General features: G+C 40.6%; 1 protein-coding gene across 2 annotated transcripts in view; it reads right to left on the bottom strand.

Moving 5' to 3' along the window:
* SNX2 (sorting nexin 2) overlaps nucleotides 1–7,077 on the bottom strand; it is a 66,666-nt gene extending 59,589 nt beyond the window's left edge. For both annotated transcript variants that reach the window (XM_027874978.1, XM_027874979.1), the window contains exon 1: nucleotides 6,933–7,077. In XM_027874978.1, the coding sequence (XP_027730779.1) occupies nucleotides 6,933–7,040 (108 nt within the window). In that variant the 5' untranslated portion in view covers nucleotides 7,041–7,077. The remainder of the gene's footprint in view (nucleotides 1–6,932) is intronic.
* Nucleotides 7,078–25,032: the final 17,955 nt, after the last annotated feature.

Below are 25,032 nucleotides of genomic sequence, written 5' to 3'. Positions count from 1 at the left end.
TTATAGTTTGCAGAATCCACCTCTTTTCCTTTTTACAAATCAGGAACCTGCTCTACAAAATAACTCAAAGGTCCTCAAATACAATTTAGTAATCCCATCTGCAAATTCTTTCAATACCTGGGAATCCATCTAGGCCAGAAGACCTAGAGTCCTCAAAAATAGTAAGTGGCCTTTTACTACCCCTTCACCTATACTGGCCTTCAAATTCAATCTTTTTGATCAATATACTTTGTTTTAATCAACCACTTCTCAACACCCGACCTGACCTCCTCCCCCTCCCCATACTCAAAGTATATTCTCCAAAAGTTAGTTTACTGCTAGCAGAAAGGAGAGATGTATTTTTTAACCTTGATAGCTTGATAACATTACCATTGTACATAACCAGTCAATTCCCTCTCAAGCATGTTTACTGTACCTTTTCTGGCTTTGATATCTTGATAGGGAAGACAGAAACAAAAAAACTTTTCAATAATTCTCCTGTCTGCAAGTTTGCTGTTAAGAGTGATTGCCATCCTTTGGGCCACAGCTTTCTCAAGTGTCCATCTTACAATAGGTCCATAAATACATTTTTTCTTCCACCAACAAATACCAAATTTTATATTAAAAAAGGTCCTCCCCATGATGAAAAAAGCTATCTACAACCAGAAAGAACTCTGAGTACAAACTGAAGCATCATTTTTAAAAAATTTTCTTTATTTTTCTTGGGTTTTTGTGTGTTTTCTTTTCAACATGGTTATATTGTATTGTTTGCCTTCTCAAGAGGCAGAGGAGGGGAGGGAGAGAGAGACTCTGGAACTCGAAATTTTAAAAAATGAATGTTAGAAGTTTTTTACATGTAATTGGGAAATATTTAGTGAAATAAATACAAAAATTTTTCAAAAGGGTCCTCATATGTAAAAATATCAGGAATTATTACACTATATAATTTTCTCTAACCATTAAGCTTACAACAGCTTTTCTCCTTTATCCTGGTCTAGACAGTTTTTTTTTTAAGTCCATTATATCATTTACAATGCTTTTCACAAGGCTCAGTTTGTTCTGGGCTTTAGTTTTCTTTATGCTATTTTTATATATCTATGGCTATCCTTCTTGGTTACATACCTCTCCTTTCATCTTTGGACATATTCTTTCAAAATCAGAGCTCAGAGAGTTTATTATAGAGCCACATCAGTTTTTTCTGATGGCATTTCCATGTGATTGTGTCAGATTTTTGTTTTTGAGAGCTTCTTAGCCCTTAAGCTAGCCTCCTTTCCAGAGTTTTTGGAGGGGATTTTGGCCAAGATGACTGCTTAAATTCAGGCAGGCAGCCCAACTCTAACATACCTTACTCTACCAAAAAACCTAAAAATAGCACCAATGATCAAGAAATCCAATGAGAAGCTATAGTAGGTGACTTCTTCCAACCTATAACTGCACAAAAAGCCAAGAAGGCAATAGGAAAGGTTGCCAAGAAAAAAAGTCGGCTGCCCTTCACAGGCAAACAAGCTAGAATTTCCCACCATGACCAAAGATATTTAGAGCCTTCAAAGCTCCATATTCTGAGACAGCAGGAACAGAAATTCCCCCAAGAAAGCCTCAGAATGGAAACCCACCACCAGAGACCTTGAGAAAGTCAGTAGGAGTAGCAGCAATCAGCCAGGTGCAGCACTATTCACACCCAAGGCTAAAGGGGTCTGAAGTCCCTAGCACTCAGTCCTGATACTAGAATAGTCTGACACTGGCCTTGTGATTTTTCAAATAAGTCATTCCATCTCCCAACTCCAGGCATTTTCACTGGTTGTCTTCTGTGCCTGGAATTCTCTTCCTCATCATCTCTTATATCCTGGCTTGCTTCAAGTCCCAGCTAAAATCCCACCTTTCGCAAGAAGTCTTTCCTAAATATGTCCTATTTATCCTGCACAGATCTGGTTTGTATATAGTTGTTTGAATGTTGTCTCCCCCATTAGACACATGACCAACCTTAGAACAGAGGCTGGTCTTCCTTCTGCCCTCCTTCATTTTTCTATTTGTATCCCTAGCACTTAACACAGCATCTGGCACAAAGTAGGCATTTAATAAATGTTTGTTGACTTGACAGAAGATTCAGTGCTTAGAACCTCAAGGACCCAGAAAGGGCAAACCAGGGGAATAGAAGTCAAGAGTGAAACCCAGGAGACCCAGATCAAAACCAAATAGGGTTGACCATGCCACCCAAAAGTGAAGCATGAGGTTGATGGAACCTGGACAAAGTCCCAATTGAGGAACTAATCAGAGAGAGATAAGTAAACACAACAAGATACAGACTACTATACACAATTATAATAGATTCAGAGATGCCCAGAAATACAACTTAGAAGAATAACTCTATAACAACTTCAAGAAAAAAGAGGGCCACTGAAATATTTTTTAAATTGCACAGAGGAAGGTTTGGGGGAGTGGAGGTGTTAAAAAAAGAGAAACACAAATTTGTTGTTGTTTTTTTTTTAACAGGTTGAATTTAATATGTAATTTTAAAAGGCAAGCATTAAATAATGGAGATTCATGGTTTTATATGCAATACTCTTTGTGTTCCATATTGTATATGGAAATGTTCCTTTGGGGGATATTTGTTAAATTCATAATTTTAAAAAGAAAGCAAGGAAGGTCTCCAACATACTGGGAATCAGCTATGTGGAGATCTCATGGGAGGACACAGACAAGAGTCATACATGATAGGCAGGCATAGATAATATGCAATATGAATCTTTGGAGGGAACTTTCTTTTTTTAAATTTTTTTGGAGGGAACTTTCAAACTGATGAGACTACAGAGTCATTTGATTAAAAAATGGTGAATAAGAGGAATTCAGAGAAAAAAGAAAAGATTTATATGATCTGAGGCAGAGTGAAATGAGGATAACCAAGAGATTATACATAGTTATAACAATTACACTAAAAGACCAGTAAAAGTAAACCAAGGGCAACTAGGTGGCCCAGTGGATAGAGTGATGGGCCTAGAGTCAGGAAAACCTGAGTTCAAATTCAGCCTCAGACACTTAGTAACTATGTGACCCTGGGCAAGTCACTTACTACTGTTTGCCTCAATTTCCTCATCTGTAATAAGCTGGAAAAGAAAATGGCAAAACACTCTAGTATTTTTGCCAAGAAAACCCCAAATGGGGTCATGAAGGGTTGTATATGACTAAAATGACTGAACAACAACAAAAGTAAACCAAACTTTGAGCAACTGAAAAACCAGTAATGGTCCCAGAAAATAAAGCAATAATTAAAAAAACAGCTTCCAACTCACAGCAGATAGGAAGGAGACTTCTAGGGCAGAATGCTGTATATATTGTCAACTGTGGTCACTGTATCAGGTGTTTTGGCTCTAATCACTTTACTCTGCATCACATTCACATACCACAATTTATCCAGGCATTTTAAGATAGGCATCCCTTTGGTTTCTAATTCTTTGATTTTCATCTTTTATTCCCCCCTTATTTTCTCTTTTGGGACCAGTCAAGGTTGTTTTGGTTATGACTATTCCCTCTCCAGTATTGGCCTCTGTCCCTCTTAACCACTCCCCTTCACCTTATCCTTGCCTATTTTTTGGTTGTGTTTGATATATTTCTTCACTAAGCTCTTGGTGTGTAAATCTGTACCTGTGTTCAACCATTTGTCTGACTTGCATGATTTTTATTTAATCCAAATTAAATAGAAGTGACTGTTAATCCATTTTAATTAATAAAGAGGAAGTATATTGAACAAAAAAAGAACACAATTTTTAAAAAAACCTATTAATAACTAGCATTTATATGTATTTATACAAAAATATCATTTATATGTAAAATGGGGGTCATCATAGCACCTAATTCCCTGGGTTGTTGTGAGGATCAAATGAGATAATATTTGTAAAGCATTCATAATGTCAAGCACATAGCAGGGACTATACAATGCTACCTTATTATTATTATTATGTTTTTGCTGCTGCTGTTTTATCCAATCAGCCGCCAAATCTAGCTGTTTCTACCTCCACAACATTTCTCTCGTCTATTTAATCACAAAACAACTTCCCTAGTTCAAGCCCTAATTACCTTTAGTTTGCAACAGCCTCCTAATTGGCCTCCCTTGGCCTCGAGTTGGTACCCTTGCCCATTCACTTTCCCTAGAGCTGAAAAATTGATTTTCCTAAAGTACAAACTACACCATATCACTCCTCTATTCAATAAACTTGCAAAGACCCTAGTGTCTTTGGGATCAAATATAAGTTCCTTTCCCTTGTTTTTAAAGCTACTTTTTCCAACCTCATTACACATTATTCCCCTTTCAGATCTCAATAGTTTAGCCCAGGGGTGGGGAACCTTTGGCCTTGAGGCCCTCTAGGTCCTCAATTGTGGCCCTTTGACTGAATCCAAACTTCACAGGATCCCATTAATAAAAGAATTTGTTCTGTAAAACTTGGATTCAGTCAAAAGACCACACCTAAGGATCTAGAAGGTGACATGTGGCCTTGAGGCAGCAGATTCCCCACCCCTGGACTTTAGCCAAATAAGCCTTCTTACTGTTCTTCCCACAAGACACTCCATTTCATATTTCCATAGCTTTCCGTTGGTTTTCCCCACCTGAAATGAACTGTTATCTCACCTCTGCTCTTAAAATCCCCTATTTACTTAAAAACTCTACAAGTGCCATCTTCTACATGAAATCTTTCTCAGTTTCTCTCTCCAGTCGCTAGTATTCTACCGATACCAAATTTACCTAGCATTTACTTTGTATACATTTATGTACATGCTGTCTCCTCCAAGAAAATGTAAGTTCCTGAAAGGCAGGGACTTTCATTTTTGTCTTGGTATCCCCAGCAATACAGTGCCTGGCACATAGAAGGAACTTGTAAATTCATATTGACTGATTTTGTTGAAAAGATAGAAGCAACATTATTCACAAATATCACATCAGAAGGGCCAGAGTACACATAAGCAAACTTCTATACACTCTCTTGAAAAAAAACAATATAAAAAATATTATGTTGAAATATACAAATCTATGTAAACACTAATTTTTGTTGTTCTATTGTGTACAACTCTCCATGACCCTGTGGACCATAATGTTCATGGGGGGTTTTTGGCAAAGATACTGGAGTGGTTTGCCATTTCCTTCTCCAGTGGATTAAGGCAAAGAGAGGTTAAGTGACTTGCTCAGGGTCACACAGCTAGTGTCAATGACCACATTTGAATTCAGGCCTTTCTGACTCTCAGGCCCAGCACTCTATCCACTAAGCCATGGAGCTGCCTCTAGTGTAAACACCAGTTTACATAGTTTCTTTTACTCAACTATAACAAAACCTTGCTAACCAAAAAACCAAAATGGGCTGTCTTGAGGCCCAATATCTTCCGTTTAATTTGGATAAATCAGAAAACTCTTTCTTTCTAAATATCTTAGTAAGTAATCAGAGGGAACATATTAATTTTTCCTTTATAATTCAGGATCTTGCAGTGCCATCAATTCTTACCATACGATGATGATTTAGTAGATGCAGAAGATGTAAGATACTAGAGTGAATGTGTACTAACTTCAGAACAATTCCTAGAAGGTGGTTTTTTGTTGGACTAAATTTCTGATGATTAATATTATCTTATCTTCAGTTTTTTTCTCCTAAAAATGACTTGCTACAAAAAAAATCTGATTATTAGGAGGCTCCAGGAGATTTAGATTTTACCATACTTTGCAATTAACCTCAGGTAAAAACCCTAAAAAATTCATTTAAAAAACTACAAGACAGATATATGAGAGAGAGAGACAGAGAGAGAGAGAGAGAGAGAGAGAGAGAGAGAGAGAGAGAAAGTGTGATGGCCTAGGATTTCTCTTTATTTGCTAGAAAATTGTCTAGGGTGCCGAGAAGTGAGGTGACAGGCCCAGGATGTCAGTCCTTCCACCAACGCAAACCTACAACTGCCAATTGCTCCACAACTTACAGTGTTGTCTGAGGCTTTGCCAGAGTCCCATAGCCAGCATGCTTCAAAGAAGAGACTGGAACTCACACACGTATCTGTCTGTACACATCCCGCGTCAATTAAGGGAAATCAGATGACAACTAGATATATTGGCCTCTACAGTTAAGTTCACTCAGGGTGTTTCCTTTAGCAAAAACAGGAACATACTCTTTGACAAGACAGCTAATAATGCGAAACAGAGAGAAAGGGGCCCTCAGCGATAACTTTAATGCAAAACAGGGCAGGTGAAGCTGTGGTTGGGGACTCGGTCCCTTTCAATTCTACAATTCATAAATGCTGCGGCACTTAAACACATTCAAAACGGAAACTGTGCCCGTGTCCAACTCAGAAAGTCGAGAAGCTGAAGAACACAGGGTGGGGGCACCGGTTTACCTTAGACACAGCCCTTCCCGGGGCTGACTCCCTCGGAGGGCAGCAGTCACGCATTGAGGGTCCGCACCGACCCACAGCAGCGCATTCCGGACGCTCGCCTGTACCGCGACCACTCCACATCCTCCCATGCTATTTTCCCTTCATTCCTTTCCCCTCTCCTAGCTCCAGATCACCACACCCCCTCATCCGGATGAAAGAGGGAACCCTTCCCGGGGGGGTGGCAGGAGCCCCGAGGGGGTCCCGGCGGGCTTTGCCGGGGGTGCAGGAGGGAGGCGCGTGCCGGGGCGCGCACACACGACACCCTGAGGTTCAGGCCGGCGGGCGCGGGAGGGCGGGGATCTGTCAGGTCCCGGGCCCCAGAACGAAGCCGCCTCCCGGCAACATCGGAGCAGAGGGCGGAGGGGCTCGGCCGTCGCGCCCGCCGCCCCCACCGGGGTCCCGGGGACCGGAGATCGGGGGGAAAGGGCTTGACAGGTGGACTCGTGGGGGCTCCGGGCTGGGGGGGGGGGAGGTCGAGAGATAGTGAGAGAAGGGAGTGAGGGGGAGACAGGACAGAGTCCCGGGCCTAGGCACCGCCGGTGGGCAGGTCTCACCTCTAGGGTGGAGACGGTGCTGGTGAACAGGTCCTCCCCGTCCTCCAGCTCTTCAAAGTCCGCTTGCTTCCCGTCCCCCAGCGGAGGAGGCTCTCTCTCGGCCGCCATCTTCGTCCATCCAACTGCGCGAGCTCAGCCTCGCAGCCCCGTCACGTGAGCGCACCTCGCCAGCCCTCCAGCTACCGGGTCCCCCGCCCCCAACGAGCCTCGTGACCATGCTGTCTCTGGCTTCTCTCCCCGCCTCCCGGGTCTGCGCCTGCGTGCTACAGTCCGCTACGCCTCCCCGCCTTGGCTCCGCCCCGTCATCACCGTTCCCTCCCCCCTTTCGCATCGCTGAAGACTTGGAAGGAGCTGGTGGGGCTTAGGTGTAGAATGAGTGTGTATAGGAATCGTAGCAGATTCCTGAAAATCGAAGCTCGTATTTTCTACTGTATTAATCTTTTATTTGCTTATTTGTTGGAGTGGAAGGGGAACCTTGAAACACATGAAGAAGCCTTACAGTTTAGGAGGAAGGGCATTGCAGAGCCATTGCAAAAGGTAGAAAGACAGGAAATGGAATGCCTTGGGAGAGAAGGCAGCATGGAGGCTAGGTTTACTAGGAAATGAGAGTGCATAAAGAAGAGTAATGGGAAATGAGGATGGAAAGGTAGGCATGGAAACAGACTGTGAAGCCTTTTAAAGCTAGGGAGTTTTGAATTTTATTCTCAAGGCCATAGGGAGCCACGGAAGATTCTCAAGCAAGCTAGTGACATGATCAAAACTGCAGTCTACAACCACAAGCTGCTGTCCTATATCTTTCTGCCCCTTCTCAGCAGAACTTGAAAAAGCTGCATTCACTCATTGCCTTCTCTTCTTCACTAATAACTGTCTTCTAGGCTCTCTGACTCCAGACCTCATTACTGAAATCAAACTGGTAACTCTTTCTAGAGTCACTAATGATCCCTTATTTGCCAAATCTGATGGACTTCTCTCATTTTTCATCTTTCTAGATCTCTTTACACCATCTGAGATTGTTAACTCTTCTTTCCTACTACAAACTTTTGTCTGGTTTCATGGCTCAGTTATCTCTCGGCATATTTTCCTATTCTTCTGACAGCCTCAGTCTCTTCCTCATCCACAGCCCACACTTTAATTGGGTTGTAGCTCAAGGATCTGTCTCTTAGATCTATCCCTTTCTTCCTCTTCCCACATCTACCAGCCCTAATTCATGCTCTTATTGCTTCTAGCCTGAATTATTGAAATAGTCTCCTTGGTCTTCTGCCTCAAGTCTCTCCTCTCTATTACCCACCCCTACACACAGTTGCCAAACTGATTTTTCTAAAAGACAAACCTGCCCATGTCACTCCAACTCAATAAACTCCAGTGGCTACCACTCACAGTAAATATATATACTCCATTTCATTTAAATCTCTTCACAACTTGACCCCAACCCTAACTTTATAGCTTTATTGCGCATCAATCCCTGTGAAAGGGCCAACAAAACTTTCACTGCTGCAATGCATTCTGTAATGTCCAGTGTATATAAGGGTATATTTGCTAGTAGGATTTTTTTGCAGCTGCAAATGCCAACCTACCTCTGAACTTAAGAGTTGAGATACATATTGCTTGTTGGAGAATATCTGCATAGGCAGCTGTGTTGGCCTTTTTTCTCTTTAGATTCCTTGTGAAAGTTCTCCTTATCCCAATCTAGACCAACTTTCATATGTTGAATGCAAGAAGGAAAGCTTTTTACTTTTGCCCTTTTAGAAAAAAAAAAAAAACAATTCAGGCAGCTCAGGCAGGAGTCCAACCTTCACTAAGCCTTTATTTAAAAATTTCAAAAGGTCTCTCCCTACCTAGCATAGAACAGAGGTGCTGGTGATAGAAGATCTCTGTGGTAGGAGCAGTATCTGTTTTACATGTCCTGGGCTGGTTCTTCTTTAAAGGAGAAGGGAGGCAGTCCTGGTTTCCTGGGCACCTGAGGTACATAGGCTCAGCCTATGAAGAGTCAAGACTCCTCTGGCTTGATGAAATTTCCACTGCCAAGAGAGTCACCATAACTCTCTGATTGGCTGGTGCCACTATAACAGATTTGGAGACTGAGCAATCTCTGAATCAATGTTGTATACTTATTGATATGTTGTTGAGTAAACTTCTCTTTGTTAAGTATTTTTGACCCACAAATATTTTATTGCATTTCAATCCCAAACCAGAACTATTGGATTGATATTAATTATATCTGGCCTAGAATATTTATTTTAGTCAACAGAATTGTATCAGAATGATCTTGTGGTTGTCTTGTGGTTGAAGTGGGGCAAAAACAATGTAGAGGAAGAATAACATGTGTGATTGGATGGCCAAATACAGGGATCTGGCATTCATTAATTGCCATACTTCTGGCTGCATATGGGGAGCACTCCCAATGGAATAAGGAGGAACTCCCATTGACCATATTGAATTAAAGTAGGGAGTCAAGGGAGGATGTTTAAGGAGCTTGGCAGAAGGTGTAAGGATATTACATGAGTTAATATTCCCTGACTTTTGTTAGCCCTTTATGAAAAGGGATCATCAATATAAGAAAAAAGAAAGTAAATTGTTGGTGTTCTTAGGATCCTGAGACAGGTGTAGCTTTTGAAACATGAGGGTTGATAAGGAGACAGACCATCATCAGCTATGGGGGTGCTATTAAAACTATATTGAATATCTAGGAAGAGGAAAAGATAGGAAAAGTATGCATTAATCTAGTAAGCACTTTAAAATACTCTCATTTGATCCTCACAAAACCTATTATTATCCCTATTTTACAGTTGAAGAAACAGTCAAACAGATGAAGTGATTTGCTCAGGGTCACACAGCTAGTAAGTGGCAGAGGCAGAATTTGAACTCAGATCTTGTCCAGGCTCAGTGCTCTATAGCCTTTTTTGCCCTACCCAAGATAGGTTATCACCAAAAGCCTGTAACATACTTGATTGTTCTGAGCCATTCACATCTTCGTATTTAGACTTAAGGGATTTCTGGGTTGAGTCCCCCTAGGTTGATGGACAATGTTCCCCTGAGACTTGGGTCATGCTAATTATAGGGCCTTGAGGGGCTAGGAGACCATAAGCCTGATTCACTTGAAAATGGGGGGGTATTGCATACTAGTAGCCAGGTTACTGTCATGACAGGAACCCCAATAGGTCCTTAGGGGCACCCCAGTTTCAGGGGGCTCATCAGGAAAACCACTAAGAGAAAGTGCATCCTTATTCAAGTGAAAGTGGATAAAAACTCCCTCATCTGGGTCACAGTTATGGCTAATCGCTGTGATTATATTATGGGAATGAGTATGTATTATGACTTCTTGGGACTTGGTACTTATGGCAGCTCAATGCCCTTTATGTTAAATAAGGTCAAATAGAACTTTTGGAGTTATCTGAGCCTCTTTTATGTAATATCGAACAACATCTGGTCCTGGGAGGTGTGGAATCTATTTCCTCTCTAATTATGGAGATGAAGTAGGCAAGAGTACTTTACTACACTAGCTCCTGCAGTAACCCTGTGAACCCAGTGTGGAAGATGGCACCATGTGGCTTAGAATGGACAATAGGGAATTGAACAAAGATTTCATACCAATTGCTTTGGCCATTCCTGACCTTGTGGTAGATCAGGCAGTTCAAATACTGAATGAAGATATTGATCTTTTCAGAACATTTTTCACCCTGTTCTTGTGGTCAAGACTAATCAGGAACAGTTTTCTTTCATCCGGGAAGGAGTTCGTTTTACCTTCACTGTTCTTCCCCAGGGCCACTTGGGCTTTCCTCATTTTGCCACATCTTTTGGGCAGAGAAAGAGGTTCCACTTCCTAAGGGCACTAATATCTACCATTACACTGATGGCACATAATATTGACCCAACCAATCAGGGCTATAGTAGCAGAAGTCTTAGACTGGATTGTGGCACACATAAGAAACATGGGATAGGAGATCAATCCTAAGAAAATCCAGCATCCAGCCTACACAGTTAAATTTGGAGGGATACAATGGTTGGAGAAAATTCAGATGGTTCTATAATCTGGAAAAGCTATTAATGCTCGTCAGCACAGCAGATAACTAGAACTTGGTATTAATATCAGTATAAGGGCTAACAGAGTGAGCAACAATGTGAGCCTTAGCAGAGTTGGCAGTGATATAGGGACCAAAGAGGGAACAACATGGAAGGTATCAACAACAATTATGGTGTAAACCCCAAAAGAATGTACAGCCTCAGCAAAATGTTCAGTGTTGTTGGACCAGCAGTGAGTAGTGTTGGTAGTAGGGTTTATGGACAAGTTGTGACTTTGATGAAGGCATAGGACAATGTTTGTCCTTGCTAAACAATAGCTTTGGCATCATGCCCCTGACTATTGGGATTGGATGTCCCACCTCCCAGAAATTGTGTCCATGATGAACTGGTGCCACCCTAATCCTGAGGAAAGACTGTAGTACAGGGGTTCCTTAAATCTGGCTTCTGGCGAAGTTTAATCAATAAGGATGGACTACTTTTAGAAATGGTTGAGGTTATCTCTCTCTCTGGTTCTTCCTTATTCTTTCCTCTATGTAAAACCTGGATCTTAAGGTCTCTGCCCTCTAGGAAGGCTCCATGTACCCTGAGAAAATGGCTTGGGTCCCTCCTCAATTTTCATGATTTCTGTCCCCTATGATGGTTCAGATAGAACATTTATAGTGGAATTTGGGTGGAAATAGGTAGAATTTAGGGGAGGTATTTTGTTTCTTAACAACATGGGAAAAGTGCTGGCTAGTTAACCATCGAACTAATGAGTAAAGTGATAGTACAAGGCAAGTTACAATACCATTTCAGGCCCTGGGACAGGTTGCACCTAAGAGGTTCTTAGCTATCTTGCTACAGATGATCCGGTCCTATGATGGAAAATGGTGGCTAAGACCGAGAGTCACCATCCCAACTGGATGATATTTCTGATGTTGCTCCTGCTTACCATCGGTATTTTCCATTGAGGGATCTGCTATTAATTGTACCTGACATCACCCCTACTTTAGGGACTGTGATCTTTCAAGAAGATGTTTTCTTTCTATATTTTTCTTCTATCAAAACTATATACCCCATCTAGTGCTTCCTGTGCAAAGTTTTTCATATTCTTGAAATCAGGATTGTCTTGTGCCAGCCCTAGTGCCGTTTAAGTGGTGAAAGGTTCCTTAATTACTTAAATGGCATATGTTCTACATAGACTGGATCTGGTTTCTCTTTCAAGTGGCCAGGAGACCATCTTCAGGATATGAATGGTCCAAGGGACTAGGGCTTGAACCATTAACGTGGCTTCCTGGCCATCTGATGTATACAAAGGTCAGTCTATGAGAAATCAGGACTCCTCATGCTTGATAAAAATCCCACTACTGTGAGAGTCCTCTTTCCTCTCTGATTGGGCGTTGCCACTGTGACAGAATTCAGAAATAGATGGGAACCTTGTCTTCTTGAATTAACGTGTACTTATTGGTCCTTTTTTTTTTAACGGCTGGGTAAATTTCTCTTTGTTGAATATTTTATGGTCCACAATTGCCTCACTGTGTTCCAGTCCTGAGCCTGAATCACTAAATTGGCCAGAGTTAGACCAGATCTAGAACAATCTCCTGGCCAAGCTTCCCAGAGGTAGAAAACAGTGTTCCATCCAACTCGGATTTGTAATTGTCAAAGAAATAATTCCATATTCTGAGTTTTTTTAGTTTAACCAAGACATTTTTATTACTTTTATTTAGTAGTGAGGAGATATGGTGGATAGATTATTGAACTTAAGAGTTAGGAAAATCTGAATTTAAATCTTGCTTCAGACACTCAATAGATGTATGACTTCTGGACAAGTCACTTAACTTCTCATAGCCTCAATTTCCTCCTCCAAAAAATTGGGATAGTAATAACACCTACTTCACAGGGTTGTTGTGAGGACCAAATGAGGCAACATTATATGCATAAAGCATTTTGCAACCTGAAAGTGCTATCTAAGTGCTAGCTTAATTATTACTTGTGTACACAAAGGAAGAATTAGATTATGAATGTGCCACCAGGTCTTACCGACCAAATGGAACGTCTGACCAGTTTATAATCTTACAACTGAGTTGAAGAGACAAAAGAGAAGTTGGGGGTTGCAGTTAATAAATAAATAGTGAAGTAGTATGATGCTGGGAGAATGAAGTATAAAGTCAGGAGCTGGTAAAGGTTTAGTTATCAGGCCACAGAAACCAAAGAGTGATCAGAATATTTTAGTAACAAGTATTGCCAACTGTGTAAGTTCTTTTCTTTTTGTTCTCCCTGGAGACGGTGTTCTTTTCTGGTGAAACAAATTTGCCTGTAGCTTTTTCAGGGTAGCAATACCTAGGCTACGCATAAGCCTTTTCAGCAATATCAGTTTCTCTAGAACTGTAACAAACTAAGACTGGGCTAAGGTCTTAGTTTCACAGATCTCAAAACAGAGGTACAGAACACCCCATCTCCACCTGCCTGGAGATATCTACTGGCTACAAGAATATCTTTCCTTAAAATCTCTTAAATTTGTAAGTTTAAAGCATGCAGTCAGTTTCTTTTTTTCCCTGAGTAGCAGCAGTTATTTTTTCACACATCACTCAATTCAAAGAGTGTTGCCACTAAATGGAAATGTGAATAAAAATATGTAAATTTGAATGTGAATATGTAAATGTAAATGTGAATAGGCAGTGTGAATAGGAAGATCTGATCAATCTTCTTTGTTAGTTTCTTTTTATGAATCCCAAGAGTAACTCTGACTCTTTTTGGAAAAAGGCTTTAAAACATTTGGCACCATAAGTGGGGTGATTTTGTGATACCATTTTCTCCTTGGTGTGAAGGGCCAAGCCAGTATTTGTAGTGGGAATGATTTTTGTACTTATATATACTCTTAGTTGGCATTTTACATTTTTGCGGCTTCTGCCTAAGCCTGCAAAGTGCGTTGTCCTCAAAGATGAGGTATGAGCAATTGATTCCTGGGAGACAGTTCTCAGTGATGAGAAACTACTTTGGTTTCAAGGCGGAAACCGTAAGTGGGAGTCCAAGAGTTGCCTCTGGACCAGGCAGAGGCCATGGCTAACTCTTTCAGGATCTAGAGAACTAGAGCTAGGCTCAAGGATCCCCCTCCCACTAATGATTTTCTGAGTAGTTTCCCCCCCCCCACGTAAATCAGGAAACTGCCAAGAGTTGGGTCTACTGACCTTCTAGTAACACTAACTCCTACTATTACGTTCAGCAGGATTCTGCTTATATTAAATTTTATGTCAAGGGACTGTTTTCAATCCTTCTGTCTATCCTGGTAGCTTCCTGAGGGCCGTAGCAGAATAGAGCTAAAGCCAAAGCCAACCAGAAGACTATTTGGTGCTCCTTTGTCCTCCTTCCTTAATTTGTGTTCATGACAGAAGGTTCTTAATGTTTAAATTTTAATGCCAAGTCATTAGTGGTGTTAGGGTAACAGATTTCCCTGATGTTGAGATATCTTTTCATTGAATCCAATATATGAAACAGAAAAATATAAATAGGGTACTTTTTCCTATTTTACAAGCATATTGACTCCAGAAAGAAAACTGGAAGCATTCCAGGTCTACCTTAGCCACTAAGGAAAGGAGGAACAGGTAGGTGAACAGATACAATACTGAGCCCGGAGTTAGGAAGAACTGAATTAAAAATCCAGCTTCAGACACTTACTAGGTGTGTGACCCTAGGCAAGTCACTTAACCTCTGACTGTCTCAGTTTCCTCATCCATAAAGGAGAGATATTAATAGTACCTACCTCCTAGGGTTGTTATGAGGATTAAATGAGATAACCTATGTACAGGGCTTTGCAAAACTTAAAACACCATTGAATTGCTAGCTGATTGGCTATTCTGATGATTCGGGGGTAGCCCAGTATTGGCAATAATGTTACATTTTAGCCATGCCTCTGCAAAATTTGATGCCACTTTTCATATTCTTATGTCTGGGTTCACTTTTCCATCAATACTACTTTGAAGATTCTCTCTAAGAACATGACATGGGACATAACTTTTTTTTTCAGAATGGTTTCCCAGACTTCTGTTTTTGACTCTCTCTTTCTCTTTCTCTCTCTCTGTCTCTCTCTGTCGCTGTCTCTGTCTCTCTCTCTCTCTTATGGATATTAATATCTTTTTTGACTGTGGGTACTGACTCATGCCTGGAAAAATGTAATCAAGATATGTATTCCTAGAGCAATTGAAGAAGAAGGAGGCTGTACTGGCTGATCAAATCCAATAGGGATGTTCCATGTTCTCTTTGCTAGATTTTGACTGTCATAAGGACAGCTCCCCCCAAAGGAATGAATATTCTTTATTTGAGGCAGCTAGGAGGCTCAGTGGATAGAATATTGGACTTGAAATCAGAAAGATTGAGTTCAAATCTGGACTCAGATACTTACTAGCTATACGACCCTGGGCAAGTCACTTAAGCCATCTGTCTCAATTTCTTCATCTGTAGAGTGGGGATAATAATAGCACTTATCGCCTGGGATTGTTGTGAGAAGAAAATGAGATAATATCTTTAAAGTACTTAAAAAACTTTGCCTCATCTTTGAGGACAATGCACATTTGCAAGCTTAGGCAGAAGCCACAAAAATGTAAAATGTCAACTAAGAGTATATATAATTACAAAAAACATTCCCACTACAAAACTTAAAGCATCATATAAATGCTAGCTATCATTTAGTATGATATTGTGGTGGGGACAATTTTACCTAGGCCCTGCTCCATGCTGGTTAGGCTAATTTTTCCTCGTTTGATGGGGGACTAGTGAAAATGTGCCCCATCCTCAGAGCATACTCAGTGTGCTTAGCCTCCTGCCAGCCCACGTGGAAGAGGCTAGGAAGTCTGCATCTGAAAACGTGTGATGACATGCAATGGAAAGATCCCACTCCTCAAATGCAAACATCTGCTGACATTCTGATGGTTTCTGAACCCCTTAACAGTTGAAGAAAAGCTTTTTTTTTTTTGACTGCATGATAAATCAGACCTGAGAAGACTTACAAAAGGCCCTTATTGGATGATTTGGTCTTTTTTTTTTCCTTCCCTGATGTTGAGCAAAGAGGACGAAATGCTCCATACCTCCCCTGGGTGGAAGAGGTACCACCAATCCACTCTCCCCAAAAGCCACCATTAAGCCAAGAATGCAGGATCCTGGATTTCCTGAGAGAGGGAGTAGTTGGCCCCTTGCTATGTTTCTGTTCTTCATATACTTTTCTTCCCTTCACATGTTCTATGATATAGTGATACTGGGCTCTTTGGTGTTCCTCATTCATAACACTCCGTCTCTCAACTCTATGTATTTTTATTGGCTACTCCCATGCCTGGAAACCTCTCCTTGTCTCCACCTCCTGGCTTTCCTGGATTCCTTCAAATCCCAGCTAAAAATCCCCCATTCCCAAGAAGCCTTTCCTGATACCCCATAATACTAGAGCCTTCCTAGCGTGCCTCCAACTTAATTTATATGCATCTTTGTACATAGGTATTTACATGTTGTCTCCCCCATTAAAATGTGAGCTTCTTGAGGACCTTGACTCTTTTGCTGTTTTTTGTCTCTCCTGCACTTTGCATAGTGCCTGGCATATAGTAAGCCCCTAACAAATGATTTTTGATGGGAGAACAAATGTTTGTTGAGTGGTGGGGAAAAATTGGGTCTGGAAAGGGCAATGATGAGTAAGGAATAGCCTGACTTCACCTTGACCAGGATTTCAGTGTATAAGGGAAATTATAGTGAGTTCTGGAAAGCATGGCCTTTCCAGTGCTCAGGAGGAAACCAAGACTTAGTGATTGCCAGAAGATGGAAAGAGTGATAAAGAAAGAGGTTTAAGATGAAAAGAAGTTTGTTAATTATAGAGTATGCATTCCAGAGAGTACAATAAAAGGGAGAGAGAGATCTCGAAGAGAACATTATGGTGGTAAGGTTGAAGTGGATGTGAATAATATAGCAGGCAGTTGTAGTTAGGGGAAGAGATTTGTTCATCTTCAGGCAGGGTCTCTGTATCACTAGAAGGCAAAAAAAAATAAGGTGATGAGAGTATGATTCACCGTTGGTGCATGAGTCCAGGCACAGTGTCAGTGTATGAAGAGAGGTCTGTTGAAAGAGACAGATGATTAGGCCATTCAAAGGTGTGGAAGGGGGTGATGCCTGCATTCCTGGGGAGTAGAATAAACAGCAACAAGGGCCCAGCAGTAGCAGTCATTAGTACAAGCAGCATGTAGTAGTGACATGGACTTCAGTGGCATTGAACAGGTTTACCCTAATAGTAATAGAGTGGGGAGTGGACATTGGCCCCAGACATGGGCAATAGCAAAGTCAGGGCCAATGTAGCCCTTTGCTTGTTGTAATCTGGAATGATGGAACCCATTCAAATTAATGCCAATACAGTATACAGTGGTCATTGGGCAACTCCTTCCCGGGGAGAGCTTGGAGCACCATTGGGTAGCTATTGGAGGTGGTTTGATTTCTGGTGACAGAAATATTCTACATATCCTCTTTGAAGAAATGGGGTATTTACCTTACCTCCTACTGTCATGATCATCCTTAGGCAGAATTAGTCTAGCATCAAGCTCCTGTTTTCTCTGTTGTTGTTGCATTTGACTCTTTGTGATCCCATTTGGGGTTTTCTTGGCAAAGATACTGGAAAGTTCATACTGGAAAGTCTCCAGTTCATTTTTCAGGTGAGGAAACTGAGGCAAATAGGATTAAGTAACTTGCCCAGAGTCACATAGCTAGTAAATGTCTGAGACTGGTTTTAGACTCAGGTCTTCCTGATTTCAGGCACAGTACTCTATCTACTGCACCACTTAGCTGCCTTCCACTAAGCCTTAGACTGAATTAAATATCTAAATAATTTGTTACCAACCCTTGTCATTTGACATCTTCAACCTTTCAATGAAAGCAATGAATTTAGAGTCAAATGAGTTGTTAGAATGCCATTTCTGCTACATATTACTTACCTAATAGTGGGTAAGTCACTTAATTTCAGTTTTCACATTTGGACAATGAAGGAATTTCAGATAACATGCAAGATTTTTTGACTTCTAAAATCCTATGATTATCTAAGGTCAAATCTGGCACAGGAGTTGATTTTCACTGACATGTGGGTTTGCTGCCACTACCACACTTTATCTCCTTTATTTGCAATTATTGTGGATTACACACCTCCAATGACAGCACCAAGATTCCTACTCCTCCGTTCTCCCCAGTTCTTGAATGTCAGGAATCATGATTGGAACATGTATTGCTCTTCTGAGAGTCTTCAAATAGAATATGACAGATCTGTTCTTATCCAGAAGGGCAGAAAACTGAGCATAGCACTTTTGAAAGGCTGTTGACCTCTTAAGCTAGATAGCCTGGACTATAGCATGCATGTGAGTGCAGGGGCAGGAGTGGGGAATAATGTGAAATCAATCTAGAAAGATAGGTTGGAGTTAGATTGTGAAGTTTTTTAAATGCCAGACAGAGGAGTTTGTATTTTATACTAAGGATAATATGTCTCCATTGGAACTTCTTGAACAGCATCTGGCATTTTCATAGCTATATTTTAAAAATAACAAATTTGTTTCTTTTGGAGTGCAGATTGGAAATAAGAAGACCAGTTAAGAGGTAATCGCAATGATAATCTGGGCCATCAACAGTCATCTTGACTATTATCTTACCTCTGGACTGGGATGACTTTAGAGAAGAGAGTGAGGCTGATGACTTTGCACAATTCTGCCTCACTGAAATCCAATTCACACACAAGTCAAGACACCACCTTTGTGATGTCATTGGTCCTCCTGGAGAAGGAAGGATAAACAAGGACAAACAACAAAGAGGTAGTCACAGTGTCTTGGCTTTTTGAACCCCCAGGCTATTGAACAGTTACTCAGTCAATAAGCATTTATTAAATACCTACTGTATTGTGCTAAGTGCTAGAGATAATAAATAAAGTAGCCAGAACCACACCATCCACACATGGAACCATCGGTTACAACAAATGGAGAAGAGGTTTTGAATGCTGTGGATAAGTTCACTTACCTTGGTAGTGTACTTTCCAAAGATGTACACATTGATAATGAGGTTGACACACACATTGCCAGAGCTAGCTCAGTGTTTGGGAGGCTCTGAAGGAAAGTATAGGAGGGAAGAGGTATTAGACTGACTACAAACTGAAGGTCTACAGAGCCATTGTGCTGACCTTGTTGTTGTATGCCTGTGAAACCTGGACAGTATACCAGTGCCATGCCAGGAAACTGAATCGCTTCCATTTGATTTGTCTTAGTAAGATTCTGAAGATCACCTGGCCGGATAAGATACCAAACACTGAGGTCCTTTCTTGAACCAAACTGGGAAGCATTCAATCTCTGCTTCAGAGAGTGCAACTCTGATGGGCTGGCCACGTTGTTTGAATGCAAAACATAGGCTTGCCAAAAAGTATTTTATGGAGAATGCACACAGAGTAAGCATTCACATAGTGATTAGAAGAAGCGATACAAGGACACTCTCAAGGTCTTAAGAACTTTGGAATTGATTGTGTGACACAGGAGCCACTGGCACAGGACCTCTCAGCATGGCATGCCCACATCAGAAAAGGTGCTGTGCTCTATGAGCAAAGCAGAATTGAAATAGCTTGAGAAACACAACATATGAAAACTTAGAGAATCCACCCCAAAGGTTCACATGGACTATTTGTGCCTGACCTGTGGTAGAACATTCTGAGCTCATATTGTTCTGATCAGTCACAGTTGGACACACTAAAACTTGACTCTAGCATAGTGATGTCATTTTGTTCCTCTTCAAAAATGAAGGACAACAACCAACTATATTGTGCTAAGTGCTGGAGAGAAAAGGAAAGGCAGAAGATAGTCCCTGCTCTCAAGGAGATCACAGTCTAATGGAGGAAACAAAATGAAAACAACCATGTACAAACAAGATTTATTCAATTGAAGTTAAATTGAATTTAATTGAAGTTAATCAATAGAAGGAAGACATTAGCATTAAAGAGATTAAGAAAGACTTCTCACAGAACATGAGATTTTAGCTGGAACTTGTTATTTGTTTTCCAGGGCCAGTCATATTGACCTATGTCTTGCCACTAGATCTTGATGACTCTGGAGGAGAGAGTGAGGCTGATGGTTTTGCACAGCTCTGCCTCACTTAAATCCATTTCACTTGCAAGTCAAGATATAACCATCCTGATATCATTGGTCCTCTCTGAGGACCTAAGCAGCCAGTTCCAGTTGGGCAATGCTGGTATTTCCTCCTCTACCTTCTGTTTTTCCTTCTCATCTTCTTTCTCCTCCTCCAACAACAGCAATGAAGAGGGTTGATCATGGCCTTTTTAAGCTGGGGTCTTTCCCAAGTCTCAGTTTGTCTGAGGCGACACCCATTCAGTAGTTAAAGGCTAGATAAGAATTGAGCCAAAGGATAGCCTAGTTTGCCTTCACCACTAGAACTTGAAGGAAGCCTGGGAAGCTAAGAGGTAGAGATGAGAAGAAAGTATTTCCCAGGCATGGGAAACAGCCAGTGAACAGACAAAACAAAATGGGATTTTGGTACTTAGGGTCTCCAGGGGCTGAAAATATCTTCTCTAAATATGGGTGGAATATGGAGTCATTCAGTCAACCAGGTAATATAGAATAATGGAAAGGCTGAGAATCAGGAGACCTGGGTTCTGATTCTTCCAGTACTCCTAGCCATGTAAAAAATGAATACTATTACTAATAATAATCATGGAAATTTATAAAATACTTTTTGGTTTGCAAAGCACTTTACATGTATTGCTTCATTTGGCTTTCAAACAACACTGTAAGGTGAGCACTCCAAATAGTTATTCCCATTCGAGACTCTTCAATAGAAATGTAACTGGTAAATGCTAGAGGCCAGGATTCTAATTCAGGTTCTTCCAGACTCTATGTTACAATACCTTTTACAGTAACACCTAAGGTTTCTTTGTTCTTTGTCTATGGTTTATGAGCACCCGTTTTGTGCAGAGAAGGAAATAATAAAGATCTATAAATAGGTTTCTGCCTTTGAGTTTAGGATCCAATCAAAGAGACAAAACCAGCATATAATGACTAAGAAAAACTTCCTTTATGATAGTAATGACCCTGAGCCCCACATATCACCTCTCTCTCAGGGTTCTGGTACTCCTAAGAGAATTTGAGGTGGGGATGTCTAGTCTCTGTCATTGGTTCAAGCCGTGACTGATTATGTTGCCTCCATTTTAGAGGTTCCAGAAGAACAAATTTACAAATATCTCCCCCAGCATGTGTGGGGTACAATATCCCCTGGTACCACCTCAGTCTGTGGGGAGGGAAGGATGATTAGATTCATAGCTTGATTCAGTTCCTACTTAACTTAGTCCAGGGGTGGGGAACCTGAAGCCTTGAGGCCACATGGGACCTTCTAGGTCTTTGGGTGCAGCCTTTTGACTGAGTCCGAGTTTTACAGAACAAATCCTTTTACTAAGAGGATTTATTCTGTGAAGTTTGGATTCGGTCAAAGGATCACACTTGAGACCTATAGGGTCATGTGTGGCTTCAAGGTCTCAGGTTCCCCACCCCTGACTCAGTCCCACCAAGTTCCAAGTCCAAAGTTGTGTTACCTCTCTTCTGCAAGTGCCCTCTACTCTTTCACTGCTGGCCTGGTGAAAACATCTAGACTGGAATCCTCCAATATTGCCATGGCTGAAGTGTGGGTCTCAGGACGAGGAAACAATGGCAAGTCAGGAATTTATTAAGCACCTACTATTTGCCAGGCACTGTGCTAAGTGCTGGGGGTACCACAAAAGGCAAAAAACAGTCCCTGCTCTCAAGGAGTTCGCATTCTAATAAAGGAGACAATATGCAAACAACTATGTACAAACAAGATATATACAGGATAATTTGGGAGTAATCTCAGTGGTCAGACACTAAGATTAAGAGAAAGGCTTCTTGCAGGAAGTGGGACTTTAGCTGAGATTTGAAGGAAGTCAGGGAAGCCAGAAGGTAGAGAAGAGAAGGGAGAGAATTCCAGCCATGAGGGCTAACTTGGAATCTGCAGATGGAGTGTCTTATGTGAGGAACAACAAGGAAGTCAGAGTCACTGTATCTCAGAGTATGTGGGGGTGGGGAAAGAAGTAGAAGAAGAATGGAAAAAGGGAGAGAGGAGTGGGACAGGTTGTAAAGGCCACACAAAGCACTTTCTATTTGATCCTGGAGGCAATAGGGAGCCACTGGAGTTTTTTTGAATAGAGGTGACATTGTCAGACTTGCATTTTAGGCAGATCAATTTATTAGCTGAGTGAAGGATGGACTGTAGTGGAAAGAGACTTGGGATGGAATGATCCATCAGTAAGCTGTGGCAATAGTCCAGGACCGAGGTGATGAGTGCCTGCACTAGGCAGGTTGTAATATTAATACTGTTTGCTATATTATTTTATTACATTCATATGCCACCATTTACTTCACTTTTCTCCAATTTGTAGGCATCCAATTTGTTTCTAGTTTTTTTTTGCTGCCATTCATAACATGCTTTTATGAATATTTTGTTGTATATAGAGGTTTCCTTTGTGTCTTTGCCTTCTTTGAGATATATTCCAAGTAGTGTGATTGCTGAATCAAGAGATATGACCAATTTATTTTTCTTGCCTAATTCTAAGTTGTTTTCCAAAATAGTTTGATTTATAGCTCCATCGACAGTATATTAGTGCAGTTTTTTTCCTACTGCCTTTAGCATGGTGACTATTTCCAATTTGTATTATCTTTCAATTTGTTAAGTATAAGGTAAAACCTTAGAGTTGCTTTAATTAAAAGTTTTCTTATTAGTGATGTGGAGTAATTTTCCCCAAGATTGTGTGGTATGTATTTCTTTTTTTGAAAATTGTTCATATCCTTTGACTACTTACTTATTTGTTGGGTAAATGGCTCTTGGTCTGATCTAGACATGTGTCTCTGATAGGTAGCTAGGTTGTGGAGTGGGTAGAGTGCTAAACTCAAGAAGACCTGTGTTCAAATCCAGCCTCTAACTTTTGCTAGCTATGTGACCCTGTGCAAGGCACTTTCTGTCATCCTTGGGTTCCCCATCTGTAAATGTTGATAATAATAACATCTGTCTCTCATGGTTGTTGTGAGGATAAAAGGAGATGATATTTGTAAAGTGCTTCTTAAGTATTAAAGTGCTATATAAATGTTAGCTATTATATTTTTGTACCTAAGCAGAGGTGGGGAACCCATGGCCTCAAGGCCACATGTGGCCTCAAGACCAAAGGTTCCCCACCCCTGAAACTCTACATATTTTAAATATGGACTTTAGTCATAGATATTTGACACAAAAGTTTTTCCCACTCAATAGTTTATATTCTTATTCTGTCCATTGATTTTTGAGCTAAGCCTTTTAAATTTTATATAATTGAAATTATCTAATTTATCTTGTATGATTACTTGTATTTCTTATCTGGTTAAGTGCTTTCCCTTAGCCATAGTTGTCAAAGATTCTTATTAATATTTCTTTCCCCTCTCATTTATTTATGATGTGACCTTTCATAGATTGTTCATCCATTTGGAGCTGAAAAGATACAAACTGAAGGAATAAACAGGGTTTGAGAATAACCAGGAAGATTTCCTTGGGAGAAGTGCTTTGAGCCAAGTTTTGAAGGACCAGGTACTCAGAATATATGAACTAGGAAATCTTGTTCAACTCTTTGATTCTGTGAAAAAAGGAAGATATTCTAGGTAGGCAGATACAAAGACAAAAGAGTAGGAATTTAAAATGAAATGAATAGAAAATGTGTGTGTGTGTGTTTGTGTGTGTGTGTGTGTGTGTATTTATGTGTTTGTGTGTTTGGAGTGTGGTCATAGATAATAAAAGGCTTTGACTGTCAGGTTAGAGAGCTTGGAATTTCTCCTTGCTGGCAAGGAGAAAACTGCCTTTTTTAAAAAAATTAATTCATTTTGATTTATCAACAATCACTTCCATAAGCTTTTGAGTTTTAAATTTTTCTCTCCCTCTCTCCCTACCTCCCTCCCCAAGACGGTGCGCAATCTAATATAGGCTATACATATACATTCTTATTAAACATATTTTCATATTAGTGATGTTGTAAGTAAGAATTAGAACTAATAGGAGGAACCACCAGAAAGAGGAAACAAAAAACAAAAGAAGAAAAAAAGTAGCAAATAGTATGCTTTGATCTGCATTCAAACTCCATAGTTCTTTCTTTGGATATGGATGGCATTTTCCATCACGAGGCTTTTGGAGATGTCTTAGATGCTTGTATTGCTGAGAAGGGTTAAGTCTATCAAAGTCAGTCATCACTCAATGTGGCCGTTACTGTGTACAACATTCTACTGGTTCTGCTCACTTCACTAAGCATCAGACCATACAAGTCTTTCCAGGTTTATCTGAAATCTGCCTGTTCGTCATTTCTTGTAGCACAATAGTATTCCATTATATTCGTAGATCACATTCACAATTATGATAACTATCTGTGTTTTTCTCTCCACCCTTTTCCCACTGTTTATGCTTTTCTTTCTCCTTTCTCCTTTTCTCTTCTCACTAATGTGTTGCTTTTGACTACCGCCTCCCTCGGTCCCACTTCCCTTCTAATAGCCCCCTCCCTTTTCTTTCCCCTTTTTCCTCCTACTGCCTATAGGGCATGTTAGATTTCTATACCTAACTGATTATGTTATTCCCTTCTTAAGCCAAATCTGATGAGAGTAAGGTTCAAACAATGTTCATCTCCCTTCCTTCTTTCCCTCTGCTGTAATAGGTTTTTGTGCCTTTTCCTATGATGTAATCTACCCTTTTCTGCCTCCTCCTTTCCTTTTCTCTCAGTACATTTTCTTAGTTAAATCAGATTAATCCGCTTACTTGGATCCATTTAACCCACTTGATTAGATTTTTTTCATCATTACATCAAAGTCATTTTATACCCACCCTCTTTATGTATATCCTGGTGTAATAACAATATAGTTCTCAAGAGTTACAAGTGTCATCTTCCCTTGTAGGGATGTAAAGAGTTTTCCCTTATTAATAACATGTTGTTACTTTCTGTCCCGTTTGCCTTTTTATGTCTCTCTTGAGTCTTGTATTTGAAGATCAAATTCTCTGTTGAGCTCTGGTCTTTTTATCAGGAAGG

This window comes from Vombatus ursinus, unplaced genomic scaffold, assembly GCF_900497805.2.
Source record: "Vombatus ursinus unplaced genomic scaffold, bare-nosed wombat genome assembly UNPS02014807.1, whole genome shotgun sequence".
In the NCBI taxonomy this organism is placed as follows: domain Eukaryota; kingdom Metazoa; phylum Chordata; class Mammalia; order Diprotodontia; family Vombatidae; genus Vombatus; species Vombatus ursinus.
The sequence above is the reverse complement of the archived record's forward strand: the minus strand, read 5'-3'. Positions and strand labels throughout refer to the sequence as shown.